This window comes from Scyliorhinus canicula, chromosome 9 (genome assembly GCF_902713615.1).
Source record: "Scyliorhinus canicula chromosome 9, sScyCan1.1, whole genome shotgun sequence".
Lineage (NCBI taxonomy): Eukaryota > Metazoa > Chordata > Chondrichthyes > Carcharhiniformes > Scyliorhinidae > Scyliorhinus > Scyliorhinus canicula.
The window spans coordinates 195763455-195781659 of NC_052154.1; the positions used below are offsets into that span (position 1 = coordinate 195763455).

Sequence of the window (18205 nt, forward strand, 5' to 3'; positions counted from 1 at the left end):
AAATTAATAGTCTTTGAAAAGTTTGGAATCAAAAGCTAGTAATGGTGACTGTGATTCACTAATATCCTTCAGCAGAGGTAATCTGCTGTCCTTACCCACATGTGACTTTAGATCCACAGCAATGTGGTTGACTCTTCGGGCAGAATATTACACTCCCCCAAGATGGTTCTGAGGTGGGGGGCTTGGAGGAGCGTATAGTTGAGTGGACAGGATTCCCCCCCCCCCCCCCCCCACCGGGAACCCACCCGCCCAAACCCAGACACAAGTTAATGCTTGGACAGGCAGGACCTCGGGCAGGAAACTCACCTATCCTATCAGACCACCTGATGGATCATGATCACGATCATGAGGGGCATAGGCAGAGTGGATAGTCAGAAGCTTTTTCCCAGGAGGAATCAATTACTCGGGGGAAAAGGTTTAAGGTGCGAGGGGCAAAGTTTAGAGGAGATGTACGGGACAAGTTTTTTTACACAGAGGGTAGTGGGTGCCTGGAACTCGCTGCCGGAGGAGGTGGTGGAAGCAGGGACGATAGTGATGTTTAAGGGGCATCTTGACAAATACATGAATAGGATGGGAATAGAGGGATACAGACCCCGGAAGTGCTGAAGTTTTTAGTTTAGACGGGCAGCATGGTCGGTACAGGCTTGGAGGGCCAAAGGGCCTGTCCTGTGCTGTACTTTTCTTTGTTCTTTGTTTAACCAATAAGGCCCAGAAATGGCCACCTAAGAACCTGATCTCACCCAGCCTAAATTTTTAGGCTGGGAGGAGCGGATGTGGTTATGGTGGGAATGTGACAGTTACACTTTTTAACATCCCAGGCAGGAAGTGGATGTGTGTGTGTGTGTGTGTGTGTGGGTGGGGGGGGGATATGTCGCACTCTGAAGGACCCTTCACCCTTCAGCATTGGGGCACAACCCTCCCCCACCCCGAGACATTGGAGCTCTGGGACACTCTTCCCCCACAGCCTACCACCCCATGCTACCATCGACCCCCTCTCTAATCCCGTGGGCATCCCCTATCGTGCTGCCCGCATATTCCGTATGCCGTTGGCACGGTAGCACAATGTTTAGCACTATGGCTTCACAGCACCAGGGTTCCAGGTTCGATTCCCCGCTGGGTCACTGTCTGTGCGGAGTCTGCACGTTCTCCCCGTGTCTGCGTGGGTTTCCTCCGGGTGCTCCGGTTTCCTCCCACAAGTCCCGAAAAGACGTGCTGTTAGGTAATGTGGATATTCTGAATTCTCCCTCTGTGTACCCGAATAGGTGCCGGGATGTAATGAATGTAACTTCATTGCAGTGTTAATGTAAGCTTACTTATGACAATAAAGATTATTATTATCCTCCCACACCCAGGACCCCCAGGTTTTCGAGGGTCCCGGGACTTGGCCCCAGGCAGGGTGCTGCAGTACCATGTCCAGCCACTGCAGTGCTGTGCTGAGCTGCGCTCCGAAAGCTCGTGTTTGAAACAAACTTGTTGGACTTTAACCTGATGTTGTAAGACTTCTTACTATAGAAGTTGTAAGAAGTCTTACTATAGGAAGGTGGGCGGGGCTAACCGCGCATGCGTGGAGGGGCTGGGCTGGGCGGGGCTAACCGCGCATGCGTGGAGGGGCTGGGCTGGGCGGGGCTAACCGCGCATGCGTGGAGGGGCTGGGCTGGGCTAACCGCGCATGCGTGGAGGGGCTGGGCGGGGCTAACCGCTCCGCGCTGGACTGCGCATGCGGGATGACGCTGAGGGTGTGGACCGGCCGCGGCGCGCACGCAAGGCGGGGTGGCGGCAGGCACGGGCGCGCGCACGCACCGGGAGCACGGGAGGCGCGCGGACAGCAGGCTGGGACCGCGGACGCCCTCCAGGGAGAAAGCGGGAGAGGGGGATGTGAGGGAGGGACAGCCGGGGTTCGGGTCAGCGGGCGGCAGCAGCGAGGCCGCGGGAAGAGGCGGCGGCAGCAGCCTGAGTGATCTGGGTGCGGGGCGGGCCTGCCGCTGCTCTGACCCCCCCCTCCTCCTCCCGGCCGGGGCTCAGTGTAGGCCCCGCCGCGCACCGGCCTCCAGTCCCCCTGCACCCCCGCCGGCCCGCTCCCTCCTCCCGGCCTCCTGCCCAAGATGATGTGCGAGGTGATGCCGACCATCAGCGAGGACACGCTGAGCCCGCGGGGCTCGCAGTACGGCGCCGAGACCGAGGCCAACTTCGAGCAGCTGATGGTGAACATGCTGGACGAGCGGGACAAGCTGCTGGAGAGCCTGCGGGAGAGCCAGGACTCGCTGGCCCTGTGTCAGGCTAAGATGCAGGAGGCTTTCCACGACAGGGACTCGCTGCAGAGGCAGCTCAACACCGCCTTACCTCAGGTAGGAGGGAGGGAGCCCCCCCCCCCCCCCCCACAGCACCCCCCCCCCCCCACAGCACCCCCCCCCCCCCACAGCAACCCCCCCCCCCCACAGCACCCCCCCCCCACAGCACCCCCCCCCCCCACAGCACCCCCCCCCACAGCACCCCCCCCCCCCACAGCACCCCCCCCCCAGCACCCCCCCCAGCACCACCCCCCCCCAGCACCACCCCCCCCCAGCACCACCCCCCCCAGCACCACCCCCCCCCAGCACCACCCCCCCCCCCACAGCACCCCCCCCCCACAGCACCACCCCCCCACAGCACCACCCCCCCCACAGCACCCCCCCCCCCCAGCAACCACCCCCCACAGCACCCCCACCCCCCCACAGCACCCCCACCCCCCCACAGCACCCCCCCCCCCCACAGCACCCCCCCCCCCACAGCACCCCCCCCCACAGCACCACCCCCCCCACAGCACCACCCCCCCCCACAGCACCACCCCCCCACAGCACCACCCCCCCCACAGCACCACCCCCCCCACAGCACCACCCCCCCCCACAGCACCACCCCCCCCCACACAACAGCACCCTCCCCACACAGCACCCTCCCCACACAGCAACCCCCCACACAGCACCCTCCCCACACAGCACCCTCCCCACACAGCACCCCCCCACACAGCAACCCCCCACACAGCACCCTCCCCCCACAGCACCCTCCCCCCACAGCACCCTCCCCCCACAGCACCCTCCCCCCACAGCACCCTCCCCCCACAGCACCCTCCCCCCACAGCACCATCCCCCCACAGCACCCTCCCCCCACAGCACCATCCCCCCACAGCACCATCCCCCCACAGCGCCCCCCCCACACAGCGCCCCCCCCACACAGCACCCCCCCAGGCACACAGCACACGCCCCGCACAACAGCACCCCCCACCACAGCACCCCCCCACCACAGCACCCCCCCACCACAGCACCCCCCCCACCACAGCACCCCCCCACCACAGCACCCCCCCACCACAGCACCCCCCCACCACAGCACCCCCCCCACCACAGCACCCCCCCACCACAGCACCCCCCCACCACAGCACCCCCCCCACCACAGCACCCCCCCACCACAGCACCCCCCCACACAGCAACCCCACCACAGCACCCCCCCACCACAGCACCCCCCCACCACAGCACCCCCCCCACCACAGCACCCCCCCCCACCACAGCACCCCCCCACCACAGCACCCCCCCACCACAGCACCCCCCCACCACAGCACCCCCCCCCACAGCAACCCCCCCCCCCACAGCAACCCCCCCACGCACAGCAACCCCCCCACGCACACAGCAACCCCCCCACGCGCACAGCAACCCCCCCACGCGCACAGCACCCCCCCACGCGCACACCACCCCCCCACGCGCACAGCACCCCCCCACGCGCACAGCACCCACCCACGCGCACAGCACCCCCCCACGCGCACAGCACCCCCCCACGCGCACAGCACCCCCCCACGCGCACACACCCCCCACGCGCACAGCACCCCCCCACGCGCACAGCACCCCCCCACGCGCACAGCCCCCCCCCCACGCGCACAGCACCCCCCCACGCGCACAGCACCCCCCCACGCGCACAGCACCCCCCCACGCGCACAGCACCCCCCCACGCGCACCAGCACCCCCCCCTCGCACAAGCACCCCCCACGCGCACAGCACCCACCCACGCGCACAGCACCCCCCCACGCGCACAGCACCCCCCCACGCGCACAGCACCCCCCCACGCGCACAGCACCCCCCCACGCGCACAGCACCCCCCCACGCGCACAGCCCCCCCCACGCGCACAGCAACCCCCCCCCACGCGCACAGCACCCCCCCCACGCGCACAGCACCCCCCCACGCGCACAGCACCCCCCCACGCGCACAGCACCCCCCCACGCGCACAGCACCCCCCCACGCGCACAGCACCCCCCCCACGCGCACAGCACCCCCCCCACGCGCACAGCACCCCCCCACGCGCACAGCACCCCCCCGCGCACAGCACCCCCCCACGCGCACAGCACCCCCCCACGCGCACAGCACCCCCCCCCACGCGCACAGCACCCCCCCACGCGCACAGCACCCCCCACGCGCACAGCACCCCCCACGCGCACAGCACCCCCCCCCACGCGCACAGCACCCCCCCACGCGCACAGCACCCCCCCCACGCGCACAGCACCCCCCCACGCGCACAGCACCCCCCCACTCGCACAGCACCCCCCCCACGCACACAGCACCCCCCCCACGCACACAGCACCCCCTCCCCCCCCACGCACACACAGCAACCCCCCCCCCCCTCCAGACACCAGACCTTTAATTTTTTAATTTATTATTCTTTATTGTTCGGGTGCAGAGGGAGAATTCAGAATGTCTAATTCACCTAACAGCACGTCTTTCGGGACTTGTGGGAGGAAACCGGAGCACTCGGAGGAAACCCACGCAGACACGGGAGAACGTGCAGTCTCTCAAACCCCTGCCCCACAACCCTGACTCCAGACCTTTACTTCTCTTCTCCGTCCACCCCCGTCCCCCTACTATATCCTATTTTTAAACTTTGGTCCAAAACTATCAGGAGGTGGAGAGAGGGGGATTGGGGTCGGTAGGCAGACTTTTAGTTGTTGTCTCCCAAATCCAAGTTAATACGTATGCCCCCCCACACACACACACAAAGAACCATGTTTTGTGCAGCTTAATTTAATCCATGTTCTTATAAAGAGGAAGTCTATTTGGGATTGAGAGGAATGTAATTTAATTACAATGCAACCCCTGCAGCACCCCACCCGTTACCTTCCCTCAAAGGCTGCTTTTTGGAAGGGCATGGAGTATGTCGCCTTTTTGTGAACACAATTGCATTTAAGAAAAAAGCATTAATTTCAAAAAATATTTTCACACCAAATACAAGTTTTTGGTGATTTCAAATGCTGGAAGTCAGTCTCGTAGTTATTGTTATAGGGTATGAACACCGTTAAACTTTGGGCAAGCTGGTTGTTTACTATCAATGATACATTGTGATGAGTTTGCTACCTGTTGCACCTCAGCAAGGAGATTTGGTAATCTTGACATTTACATTAAGTCGCTTGTGTTGCCATTCATGCACTTGCTTAATCAGGTTGTGCATTGTGTTCAAGTTTTTGTTGGAATGTGTTTGTGTTTTTTGTATTGTGTGAAGATGGTTATCCTTCAAATAGAGTTGGACTGTATAGGTTGCACAAAAGATGTAAACTGTCATCTATGGTCTCTTGATTTGAAAGGCATTTGCTGTGGTTTGGAATGGAAGATGTTAAATTTAAATGCTGCATAAAACTTGTACACCACACAAACCCTTTGCAAAGTCTAAAATAGCGCATTGTTCTTTCATATATTTGCAAGTGGTTCAGTTCACATTGTCAGATCTGATTCTGGATTTGATTACTGTAGTCATTTGTGTTATAACCAGCAGAACTAAATTGGCATAATGTATATGTTACAGTTATAACTTGTATTACTAGACTTTGAACAAAATCAGTTTGGTTTTAAATAGATCAGCACAGGAAGTGTTGCACAAACTCTACTTTCTTGAAACAACTGATTGTTTTGTACCTCTTTGATTAATTATTTCTTCGTAAACAAACAATATTGCACATATTTGCATAGAAAGTTTCTACTTTTATTGCGTTTTGCAATTTGTCTCGGTCATTTCAGGCTTTGGCCAAATATATTTACAAGTTGCTGGTGTTGGGTCAGTAGAAATAAAAACAACCTTATCTGTAGCCTTCAGACTTCACCATGTAAATAATAACATCTTGGGAAGAAAGAGATGTGAAAATATAAAGCAATCTGAAGAATTGCAACAACGTGAATCTGCCCTCGATGCTGGTTGTAACTGCGAACTGTATCTTGAGGATTATTGGCTTAAAAGTGCCCTTTTTTCTATTTCAATCTTGTGTACACGGTTCAGGTTATAGACTCAGCAGATTCTTCAGGGCTAAATGGGTATTGTGTGAAAGGCAGGTTTTTACAATCTCTGAGCAGTTCATTATTTTTGTAAGTTTGTAACCTGAAAGAATGCAATTTAATATTGTAGAAGTGTTTTACAGTCAGCTGGTATTCGTAGCAGATTTAACCACTTACTTGCATAAACTGCACAGTTGTGTTCAACTAACATGTTATTCGGAATTGTTGGGCTTGTTTTAGGGGCCATGATGTTTTACCCAGTCAATAATAAAATGACAATGGCCTTTGGTGTGGTACATTTCATTTTTAAAAAGGGAAAACATTTGGGAAGACAGATTAAAGCGTTTTTTTTTTACAAATTGGGAAGCAGTTTTGTTTTCTCAAATTGTGGACCTTGTGGTGCTGGGCTACCAGAGGCAAATAACGATATACAGAACTAAATACAGACGCAACCACACAAGTAGAAGTTGTTCAGAATAATACCACAACAGTATTTTTCACCATGCTGAGCATTGAATGAAAAGGTGGGCTGAGTTTAAGTAGCTGACTGTGAATGCTAGCTTCCTGGTCCCCCTTATAATAAAATAATAATCTTTATTGTAACAAGTAGGCTTACATTAACACTGCAGTGAAGTTACTTTGAAAATCCCCTAGTCGCCACATTCTGGCACCTGTTCAGGTACAAAGTAGGAGAATTCAGAATGTCCACATTACCTAATAGCATATCTTTTGGGAGGAAACCGCACACAGACACTGAGTGAATGTGCAAACTCCACTGGGCTCCTGGCACTGAGGCAGCAGTGCTAACCGCTACCACCATGCTGCCATTTACAGCCTTTTCCTTGTCAAATGCTGCTGTTTGGGATCATTCCCATTTGCTGATATTCATTTATACCTCGCTGACTCCAAGAGCAGGGCTGCTGCCTGACTGCTCGTCTTACATTAAATTGTCATGGGCAAGGACATTTTTACAGCTTCCTCAATACATCAAAAGATGTTCAGCTTTTTACCAGACATTCAGTAGCCTAGCCCCTGATTTAATCTTTTCTAACCAGCTGTTTGCTCAGGCTGCACTATATTGTTTACAACAGTTCACCTACTTTCACTTGAGTATCATTACCTGCTCCTACTATTGTATGCTGACTGCCTCTGAACCTTCATTAATATCTCTTAACAACTTCAGGTTCAACTCTACCAATGCACTTTTTGCTGGCCATTCACGTTTATTTGGCATATCGGTTATCCAAAACTCATTCTTGCCATTACCAGGGTAAAGTACAACACTCCCATACTATCTCTGCCCTTGTGAACATAATTTCTTGATGTACCAAATTTGAATCCTTGTCGTCTTCTACTGCACAACCTACATAGCAATGTGCATTCTGTTTTTTGACTTTTGGTCTTTAACGTACCTTCCCTGTGTCTTTGATCGTAGAGTCTGCAGTGACATTTTCTGCTTTATTGCCGCCTGGTGTCCAGTTTTGCCTCTTTCTATTTGCTACATTAATGATGCTATGATTAACACTTGAGTTGCAATTAAAGAAAATATATTAAAACTATCACAATGAGTCTCTAACTCTTTATCACAATGGTTCTGCCAATGTGTTATCCATCTCATAGACTTTCCAAGGATTTGGGTAATAGTACACATGGCAGATCAGCATTGAATGCTTTGTGTAAATGACAGAAAAAATGATTAATGAAACGAAAATCAAGACAAAATTCCCAAAGATCTTCTGCAACTGAATTGCACACGATAATTTCTTTGGAACTGCAGAATCCTTTGTAAATGCATGTCATTTTCAGTCATGATACCCTTTTAAAGTGTGATGCGCAACTTGAGGTGACCGTTAACTGACTGCTGTAATAAGAATTAAGTCTGGAGAAATTAATTGGTCAACCAGCATCTATGGAGGGAAATAGAGTTCACAGTTTTGGCCCATTACCTTTCACCATACTGAAGAAAGACACAAATATTTGGGTTTATAAGCCAGTGAAAGGGGCGAGGGGGCAGAAAGAACAAAGAAGATGGTCCATGATAGTGTCGAAGCTTTTGTTAATGGTAATTCATTGTTTACATTGAGGTACATGTTTGGAAATGCTGGTTTACTCCAAAGCCAAATAATAGTAATGTATTGTTTATGGGCAGGACATATGAGTCACAGTTGTTGTGATGCAGAAGCCTGTTTTGCATGAAGTACCAGTTCCTGGCAAATGTTGTACAATATTTAGGTGTGACGTAGCTGAGGCTCTGTTGACAGTTATGCACCAATTAATGAGGTGACTGGAGAGCAACAAATCTTTGAAGACTCTTGCATTTATCATGTTAGATAAACTGCTCCAGGCATTTGCTGCCAATTAAAATTGAAGTTTGCTCTTGCATAAACGTCAGTGCAGTTTGATCTCTGTTTAACAGTGTGACAGGTGAACTTATTGAGTACAAATATCATGTCAGGTAGAATGGTATCTTTTTGAAATGTGAAATCCCATTGCTGTTAATGAACGGTTGGAACTCTGGTAGAGTTTATGCTGCAGTTTTAACGTTTTTCAAATGTGACGCACAGGAATATTAAAGAAAAATGCTGGATTTCAATGAGCAAATTCTCTTCTGGCTTTCTTGTTTGTTGAAACAAAAACAAATTGGATTAATTTTCTTTCTTGCACTCTGTTCTATGAGACAGTATTGTGCAGTCTGCATTTTACATTTGAGTGTCCATGCAATCTGCCATTGCAATTGCACTGCAAAACCGATGTCCTTTTTACTTTTTGAATGGTTATATGAAAAACGGTTGTGCATTTGGCAAATTCATATTTCTAAAGCAACTGATTCATCAATTTGGTGGCAATCCTATGCCCTGTGTACTGTGTGGAAGGGCATTAACAGTGCACTCATACAGATTTATTTTAGGTGCAAAGCAGTTTCTGCTTTGGTCGATGCTAAATGTTGTGCGTGTATTTTGCTTATGAAAGACACATTCCTTAACGGAGTCTCTGTTCTGATATCAGATCCAGCCAAGGTTAAGGGTGCATTGCTTTAATAGCAATTTTGGAATAAAAGAAAACTTAGTTTATACCAGCACACCCAGCTCCCTTCTCCAGCAGTGGAATCATAAAATACAGAATATCTGGACCTGCAATTCTGAAAGAATATTTGAATCTGCAGCTCTGTTACCTGAAAAAGGCAGCTGGATTTAATATAAAAGTGTAGTATATCGTGGTATATGAGATGACCCTATTTTACTGGTTTCAAAAATCATGTTTTTCATGTATTCCGCATATAATTTACACTTTTTCAACTACAGTCGGCCTTAATTTTTCACCCCGCAAATGCGTGTTTTACTTGCATTACTGTATAACTGGATCAAGTAGGTGACGTAGACTGTGTTGTGAAGATGTGTGGGAATTTAAGATAAGACCTTACAGAGCAGACAATAAAGAGAAATGAGTCTTCCAACAAAAGGATGAAGTATGAAGCTGGTTTCAAGCTGAAAGTCACAATATTTGCTAACTTGTCTAATAACTGCTTCAGTGAAGGAATTTGGTGTCCTTGAAATTAAGTGGTGTGAGACTGGAAGGACAAGGAATCTGCCCTGAAAAAGATGCCCAAGGCCAATTGTGTCATGTGAGCAGGGACTTGGCACTGGCCTGATCTTAGAAGAATGTTTTGGATTGGGTCCTCAAATCATCAGATTGTTACATTGGCACCAGAAATGCAGTGTGTGTGTATTCCCCTAAATGGATCAAATCAAACCACGAGTCCAGCAAAGATTTCAGAGAAGCAGCCAGTTGTTGTAAGTGTTCGATGGAACAAAATGTCTAGTGTTGCAGCAGGAGGTTATGCACTTTGGAAGGAGGAATTTAGGCATAGACTATTTTCTAAATGGAGAAATGCTTAGGAAATCAGAAGCACAAAGGGACTTCGGAGTTTGTGTTCACGATTCTCTTAAGGTTAACGTGCAGGTTCAGTCGACAGTTAAGAAGGCAAATGCAATGTTAGCATTCATGCCAAGAGTGCTGGAATACAAGACCAGGGATGAACTTCTGAAGCTGTATAAGGCTCTGGTCAGACCCTATTTGGAGTATTGTGAACAGTTTTGAGCCCCGTATCTAAGGAAGGATGTGCTGACCTTGGAAAGGGTCCAGAGGAGGTTCACAAGAATCATCCCTGGAATTAAGAACTTGTCGTATGAGGAACGTTTGAGGATTCTGGGTCTGTACTCATTGGAGTTTAGAAGGATGAGAGGGGATCTTATTGAAACTTACAAAATACTGCGAGGCCTGGATAGGGTTGACGTGGAGAGGACACCATCTCAGACTAAAGGGATGATCCTTTAAAACAGAGATGAGGAGGAATTTCTTCTGCCAGAGGGTGGTGAATCTGTGGAACTCTTTGCCGCAGAAGGCTGTGGAGGCCAAATCACTGAGTATCTTTAAGACAGAGGTAGATAGGTTCTTGACTAATAAGGGGATCAGGGGTTATGGGGAGAAGGCAGGAGAATGGGGATGAGATAATATCAGCCATGATTGAATGGCAGAGCAGGCTCGATGACACTTATAGTCTAATAATCGCTCCTAGACTACCAGGAAACCTCAATGCCAAAGTTTCCAGCAACATGGGTACGCATTTTGTCGCATTGGCAACTTGGAAGAAATGGCAAATAAATTTTGATATGTCCAACTAGATTAAAACACCACACATGAGAACACAAGATGGTGCGAGGGAGCCTGTATGATCGACATAGTGAAATTACAAGTTTATGGTAACTTTCAGACGTAAAACAGCGCCAGAATTCAAGTTCTCTGCAGGAGTTTTTGTGCATATCCTTGACAGCAGTTGGATGGATGAGGATGGAGTGAGGTTGCACATCGATAATGTATGGAATAACATTCCCAGTGACCTACACACACAATATGGCTTATTCACATGGGACATATTCAGATCCCACTTAACTGGTTAACATCAGTCAATCCCCATTTTGGAAGCTTTTTTGGAGGTAGCAAATGTTAAATTATATACTGATCTAGGGTTGTTTAAATTTCAGACCAAGTTTAATCCAACTCTGAACCAAATAATTTCTCCTACGGACTTTTCATTTTAACCGGAATTCAACTTAGTATGTTGGATTAGCACCTGCATGCATCAGCAGCACTTTCCCACCGCAACAAACCTGTTTTTGAGAAGAGACATGGGGCTGGTTTAGCACACTGGGCTAAAAAACTGGTTTTTAAAGCAGACCAAGGCAGGCCAGCCTTGAGGATGAGGATGGAGTGAGTTCCCGTACCAGCCTCCCCGAACAGGCGCCGGAATATGGTGACTAGGGGCTTTTCACAGTAACTTAATTTGAAGCCTACTTGTGACAATAAGCGATTTTAATTTCATTTCAAAATGTTGGAAATATTATTCAAGGTCAGGTAGCATCTGTGGAGTGAATTAAGGTTTCAATTCTGATAGAAGACCTGCCTTTTTCCAACGTTTTGGTTTAATTTCAGTTTTTCAGCCACCGCAGTGCTTTATATTAATAGTTTTATGTCACCCTGTTAAAAGGGATTTTGAACCTTGCATTTTAGGAAAAGTGTTTTGAATTTGGATTGTACCTTCAGGATTATTGTGGAAAGCCATAGTATATTTTTTAAAGGGAGTGGTTGGCTAATGCAACAGTGAAAAAGTTGGGAAATGGTAGGAAGCAGGAGAAAGGGAAACGCTATTTCAACCTTGTAGAAATCATAATAGTTTTAAATTATGGATTAGATGGGCAGGTAGGATTCCCTGCAAGTTGCTGATTGTGGCGTGGGGGATGGGAGGCAGAATCTGTCGAAAGAAAAGGCAGACAAGGGTGTTACAGCAGGTGCCTCCAGTTCTGTGCTGCTGCTGAAGTTGAAAGACAACCCCATCTGTGCACAATAAGGCATTGATTTATATTAAATTATTTTTGTATTTTGATTTTATTGCAAAGGAGTTCAGTGCCGAGCAGAAAGCTTGCACTGTATCTGAAAAAAAACTCCCAAGGTAGTTGAAGTGGGAAATGAGTTGAGCACAGAGCTGATTGTTGATAGTAAAAAGTCTTTCTTTGTTAGAAAGTCAAATCAGCTGTTTGCTCTGTGGATTAGATACTATTTGGGTAATGCTGATTCAGGCTAAATCAATGGCTAAATATTTTTCAGTTCAGTCAGTTTCAATGTAACTTGCTTTATAAATGCTTTTATATTGCCACACTACTCTTAGTGCCACCGATAATAAAGCAAACTTACTACATTTCCCGTAGCCAGGCAGACCCAGTTTAACCGACAGCAGTAATACAAAAGTATACATACTTTGCTGCTGATTTGAGTATATATCCCTGATAGAAAAGAAAGAAATATAGAAAAAAATAGGAGCAGGAGGAGGCTATTCGGCCCTTCAAGCCTGCTCCACCATTCAATATGATCATGGCTGATTGTCCAACTCAATAACCTAATCCTGCTTTTCTCCCATATCCCCTTCACCCCCAAGTGCCATATCTAAATGCTTCTTGAACCATGCAATGTTTTGGACTCAACTACTTCCTGTAGTAACGAGTTCCACAGGCTCACCACTCTCTGGGTGAAGACATTTCTCCTCATCTCTGTCCTAAATGGTCTACCCCGTATCCTCAGACTGTGACCCCTGGTTCAAGACACACCATCGGGAACATCCTTCTTGCATCTGCCTTGTCCAGTCCGGTTGGAATTTGATAGGAACAGTGTATCTGTTTACGTCATACTTGTTTGAATTTGCTTAAATCTATTTTATAACAAGTTTGCAGACTGGGCTTTCTTAACCTTAAAATGTATAATGGTGCAAATTAGCACCAGGTTGAACAGAAAACCTTTCAAATCAAGAGCAATGTAAATGGTAGTATGCTAAAGTCAGGGTTACTACTGTATACATGAAGTCAGGGTTTTAAAAATCTATCTCTTGTCTGGGTTGTAACTTCTGTTCCCTGTATGTTCTATAGAATTGGAATTTTTCTCTTTGTTGAAATCTTTCATTCAGAACATTAATTGAATAATTAGGCCTGTAGTGCAAGTACAGCTTTGTTGTCACAAGAAAAAGCAACCTTTCTTAGTCTCCTGGCAGGATAAACTATTGGAAAACTTTGTCTTTTTCAGGAATAGATGTTTTGTCAAGCTAATATAATTTGGCTGAGGTAGTGGCTTTGCGTCAGTTGAGGTCACTTATTGGGGCTGGTTTAGCACAGGGCTAAATAGCTGGCTTTTAAAGCAGGCCAGCAGCACAGTTCAGTTCCTGTACCAGCCTCCCCGAACAGATGCCGGAACGTGGTGACTAGCGGCTTTTCACAGTAACTTAATTTGAAGCCTACTTGTGACGATAAGCGATTTTCATTAATTTCACTCCCTTTTGTGTTACATATTTAGTGGATTTTCTCACCACTACTATTGTAAGGTACTGGAAAAGATTCATTCCCAATCTTATTTCCCTCACAAGGTAAGATGGGGGATGAGGATGACTTTTCAAAAGCCTTCATTATATTCAAGTAGGCAGCTGGTATTTATAGGGTTGTGCAAATAGCAATAAATTTGGTTCCATGATGTTTGACAGTATTTTCTTTTGCACAGGTTATTTTTGGTTCAGCACCGATGGAAGTTGGGAGATGAATAGATGTCCAGCAGTTTAAAAAGTTGAATAATTGAGAAGCCAGACTATTATATTGTGTATTTCATGAGCCATGTTTAAAATGTCTTTTTATTCTTTCACGGGATATGGGCGTTGCCAGCTCGGCGAGCCGTTATTGTTCAACACTAATTGTCTTCAGGAGGTGGTTTTGGGCAACCTTCGTGAAGCACTACAGTCCACGTTCTGCAGCTGCACCCATACTGATGTTCGGAAGGAATTTCATAGAAATTACAGTGCTGAAGGAAGTCATTCGGCCCATCGAGTCTGCATTGGTCCTTAGAAAGAGCACCCTAGCCAAGCCCACACCTCCACCCTATCCCCGTAACACCACATAACCTTTTGGACACTAAGGGCAGTTTAGCCTGGCCAATCCACCTAACCCGCGCATCTTTGGATGGTGGGAGGAAACCGGAGCACTCGGAGGAAACCCACGCAGGCACGGGGAGAACGTGCAGACTCCGCACAGACAGTGACCCAAGCCGGGAATAGAACCTGGGACCCTGGAGCTGTGAAGCAACTGTGCTAACCACTGTGCTGCACAAGGAAGTTCCAGGATTTTGACCCAGTGAAGGTACAGGAACGACAATATATTTTCAAGTCAGGATGGTACATGACTTGGAGGGGGACTTGCAAGTGGTGGTGTTACCATGCATCTACTGCTCTTTTCCTTCTAGGTGGTAAAGATGCAGGTTTGGAAGAGCCCAGGTGAGTTGCTGTAGTGCATCTTGTAGATGGTACACAGGTGTCGGGCTGCTTTGCCCTGGACTGTTTGGCCTATGCAGCACAAAACAGTCCATCCAGTGTTATTGGAACTGCACTCATTTGGCAATTGGGGTGTATTCCATCACATTCCTGACTTGTGCTTTGTCGATGATGGACGGGCTTTGGGGACATGGGAGGTGAGTTACTCACTGCAGGATTCCCAGCTCTGACGTGTTCTTGGAGCTACTGTATTTATGTGGCTGGTCCAGTTCAGTTTATCGTCAGTGATACATCCCAGGATGTTGATGGTTGGGGTTTTAGCAATGGTAATGTCATTGAGTGTCAAGGGGAGATGGTTAGATTCATTCTTCTTTGAGATGGTTTCTTGATATCATGTGGAGTGAATCAAATTTGGTAAAAACTGGTATCTGTGATTCTGGGTACTAAAACAAAATACCTCCCTCAGAAGTCGGAGTCACTTCGCGGAAATGAAAAAAATGAAAATGAAAATCGCTTATCGTCACGAGTAGGCTTCAATTAAGGTACTGTGAAAAGCCCCTAGTCGCCACATTCCGGCACCTGTTCGGGGAGGCTGGTACGGGAATTGAACCGTGCTGCTGGCCTGCTTTCAAAGCCAGCGATTTAGCCCTGTGCACAGAGGGGTTTCCTGTATTGGCTGCTGCTGTACACCTTTCACCTCCTTGCCCTCACCTGTCACTCAGATGCACTGGCCTGCCTTATTGCCGTCCAGTGGCGGAGATCCCCACTGGAGGTCCCTCAATGGTGGAGTTCACCCCATAATCTTGGGGACCTGGGGTCGAGAGTGTTGCATAGCAGTACCATACAATCATCCTTTGCACCGGTGCATGACTCCCAAGATGTCTGCCTTTTTTTTAAGGCTTTGCGGAGTCCATGGACCACGTCTACGTTACATGTTTTAGGCTGCACCCTCTTCTCAGCTTCTTATCAAGCCTTTTATTAAAGTTTGTTTGCACTTCAGTCCCACACTGCTGATCTACAGGTACCCGTTGCATCGAGGGGCCTGGCAAAACTTGCCATTAACAGATCCTGGCAGCAGGCAATCGCGGAGGTCACCCAGTCTGACTGTCTGTCCCTCTTCCACGGCGTCATTCTTGGCCAGATGTCCCTGGAGAGGGAGCATGCGGCACCATTACGGATTTCCATGCCTGGTGAGCACCGCAGGGTCTAAGGTGCTTTATATACCCCTGTATTCACATTTTGGTATGAGTTTTGAAATTTTAGTTGATCTTTGTTGAGTTTAAACAGTGCCCCATAAGGAACGGCCCCTTTTTATTTTTTCCCCTTAAATTTGTTTACTTTTGTTTAATTAGTTGGAACTTAAAATAGTTCAGGAGTCAGGAGGGGGCCAGGTTGGATCATCCACTGAGCACTTTTGGCTGGAGATGGCTGCAAATGGTTCAGAATTGTATTTTGCTCTGATGTGCTGAGCTCCCCCATCATTAAATTAATTGTCCGCTATCATTTGCGACTGGATGAGGCAGTACTGCAGAGCTTGGATTTGCCGAGCTGGTTGTGTAATTGCTTTGATCTCTGTCACATTCTGCTTTTGCTGTTTGTCATGCAGGTAATCCTGTATTGTAGCTCCACCAGGTTGACACCTTGGTTTTTAGGTATTCCTGATGTTGCTCTTGACATGCTCTCTTGCAGTATTCATTGAACCAAGGTTGATCTCCAGTTTGCTAATGATAGGGTGGGGGTATGCTTGGCCATGAGGTTACAGATTGTGGTTGAATATAACTTTGTTGCTCCGAATGGTCCACAGTGCCTCATGGATCCCTAATTTTGAGTTGCATATAGTGAGTTTTTTTTAGCCTCCAAGTTAATTCCTGATCTGGACAGTCCTGTGACTTCAGTGATGAGCATGATGAACATGCCATAGGCTAACAGTGGGTTAAATTGTAGGGTTATAGCAAGTTATCTAAGCTAACTTTTAAAATGTTACCCATTTTTAAATTGTTGATATGCCAGTCAGAATTACAACATTAGCAGTTCTACTGCTAGCACCAAGTAAATTAACTTTGATTCCATTCGGCCCATCAAGGCTGTACTGACCCTTCCAAAGAGCACTCTACCGAGCCCTGCTCCCCTGCCCTATCCCTGTAACCGCGTGCATTGATCATGGCCAATCCACCTGACCTGCACATCTTTGGATTGTGGGAGGAAACCAGAGCACCCGGAGGAAACCTGCGCAGACACGGGGAGAACGTGTAGACTCCGCACAGGCAGTGACCCAAGGCCAGTCGTGAACCCAGATCCCTGGTGCTGGCAGGCAGCAGTGCTAACCAGTGTGCCACCATGTGTTGCCCCTCATTAATCTTCCCTTTTCTCTCGATCCTCTAAATTCATAGGAAGTGAAATTTCACATTTTATGTGATAATCTGAAATATGCTACAAAATATTAATCTCTTGCTCTCTCTCCACATACCCTCGTGTTCTCTTCACCTTCCCACTTGACTTGGTAAACATACAATTGCGGTGAAAACCTCAGGATTGCAAATCTTAATGCCAGGTAGTGACTACAGCTACTATGCCATCAGTGGCTTACTGTAGATGCAGTGCATATGAAATAGGAGCAGGAGTGGGCCATTTGGTCCTTCAAGCTTGCTCCATCATTCTACTAGATCCTGCTGATCTGCCTCAGCATCATTTTCCTGCACTCCTCATATCCCTTGTTATCTTTAGTACCTAGAAATCCTTTGACCTCTGCCTTGAATATACTCAATTACTGAGCCTCCCCAGCCCACTGGGATAGAGAAATCCAAAGGACCACCACCCTCTTGAGTGTAAAAAATCATCTTGGCCTTAAATGGCCTTCCTCTTATTCTGAGACGGTGTCCCCGGTTCTTGAGCCCCCTGTCTCAACCAGGGGAAAATTCCTACCCTGTCAAGCCCTGTAAGAATTTTGTATGGTTAGTTTGGGGGATTTTTATTAAATCTCTTAACGTTTAAAATAAGTCACTGAAACTGAATGAGGCCAATAGCTTTCCAAGTTGCAAACCTGAGACCTATAACTGCACCACAAATCTGGTAGCTGCATAGACCTGATTTCCATTGGTAATTTTAATTTCTTGTTTTACAAATTAGGCCAAGTTGTGTTTATTTTCTAAAAGAGACAACAGGGAAAATTATCATCAATAAGTCACTGAAGGCTAACATGCAGTTGCAGCAAGCAGTTAGAAAGGCCAATGGTAGGTTAGTCTTTATTGCAAGACGGTTGAGTGCAGGAATAGCAATGCCCTACTTCAATTGTACAGAACCTCGGCTTGACTGCACTTGGGAATGCTGTTTTGGTCCTCTTACCTTAGGAAGGATATTGTTGTCATGGAGGGCATGCACTGGAGGTTCACGGGATGGTGGGACTATCTTTTGAAGTGAGATTGGAAAAACTGGGCCTGTATTCTGTAGAATTTTGAAAAATGAGAGATGATCGCATTGAAACCTAGAAAATGCTAAAGGAATAGACGGGATAGATGTTGATAAGATGTTTGGGAGTCTAGGACCAGAGGATACAGAATTGATGCAGTGCAGCAG

The 18205-nt window shown here is 48.2% G+C and overlaps 1 protein-coding gene across 1 annotated transcript in view; it reads left to right on the top strand.

The window, feature by feature from the left end:
• The first annotated feature begins 1812 nt into the window (after positions 1-1812).
• The window catches only part of LOC119971991 (liprin-alpha-1-like), a 193340-nt gene continuing 176947 nt past the window's right edge, over positions 1813-18205 (top strand). Inside the window, exon 1 of the mRNA XM_038808415.1 lies at positions 1813-2345. Coding sequence (XP_038664343.1) covers positions 2103-2345 — 243 coding nt within the window. The 5' untranslated portion in view covers positions 1813-2102. The remainder of the gene's footprint in view (positions 2346-18205) is intronic.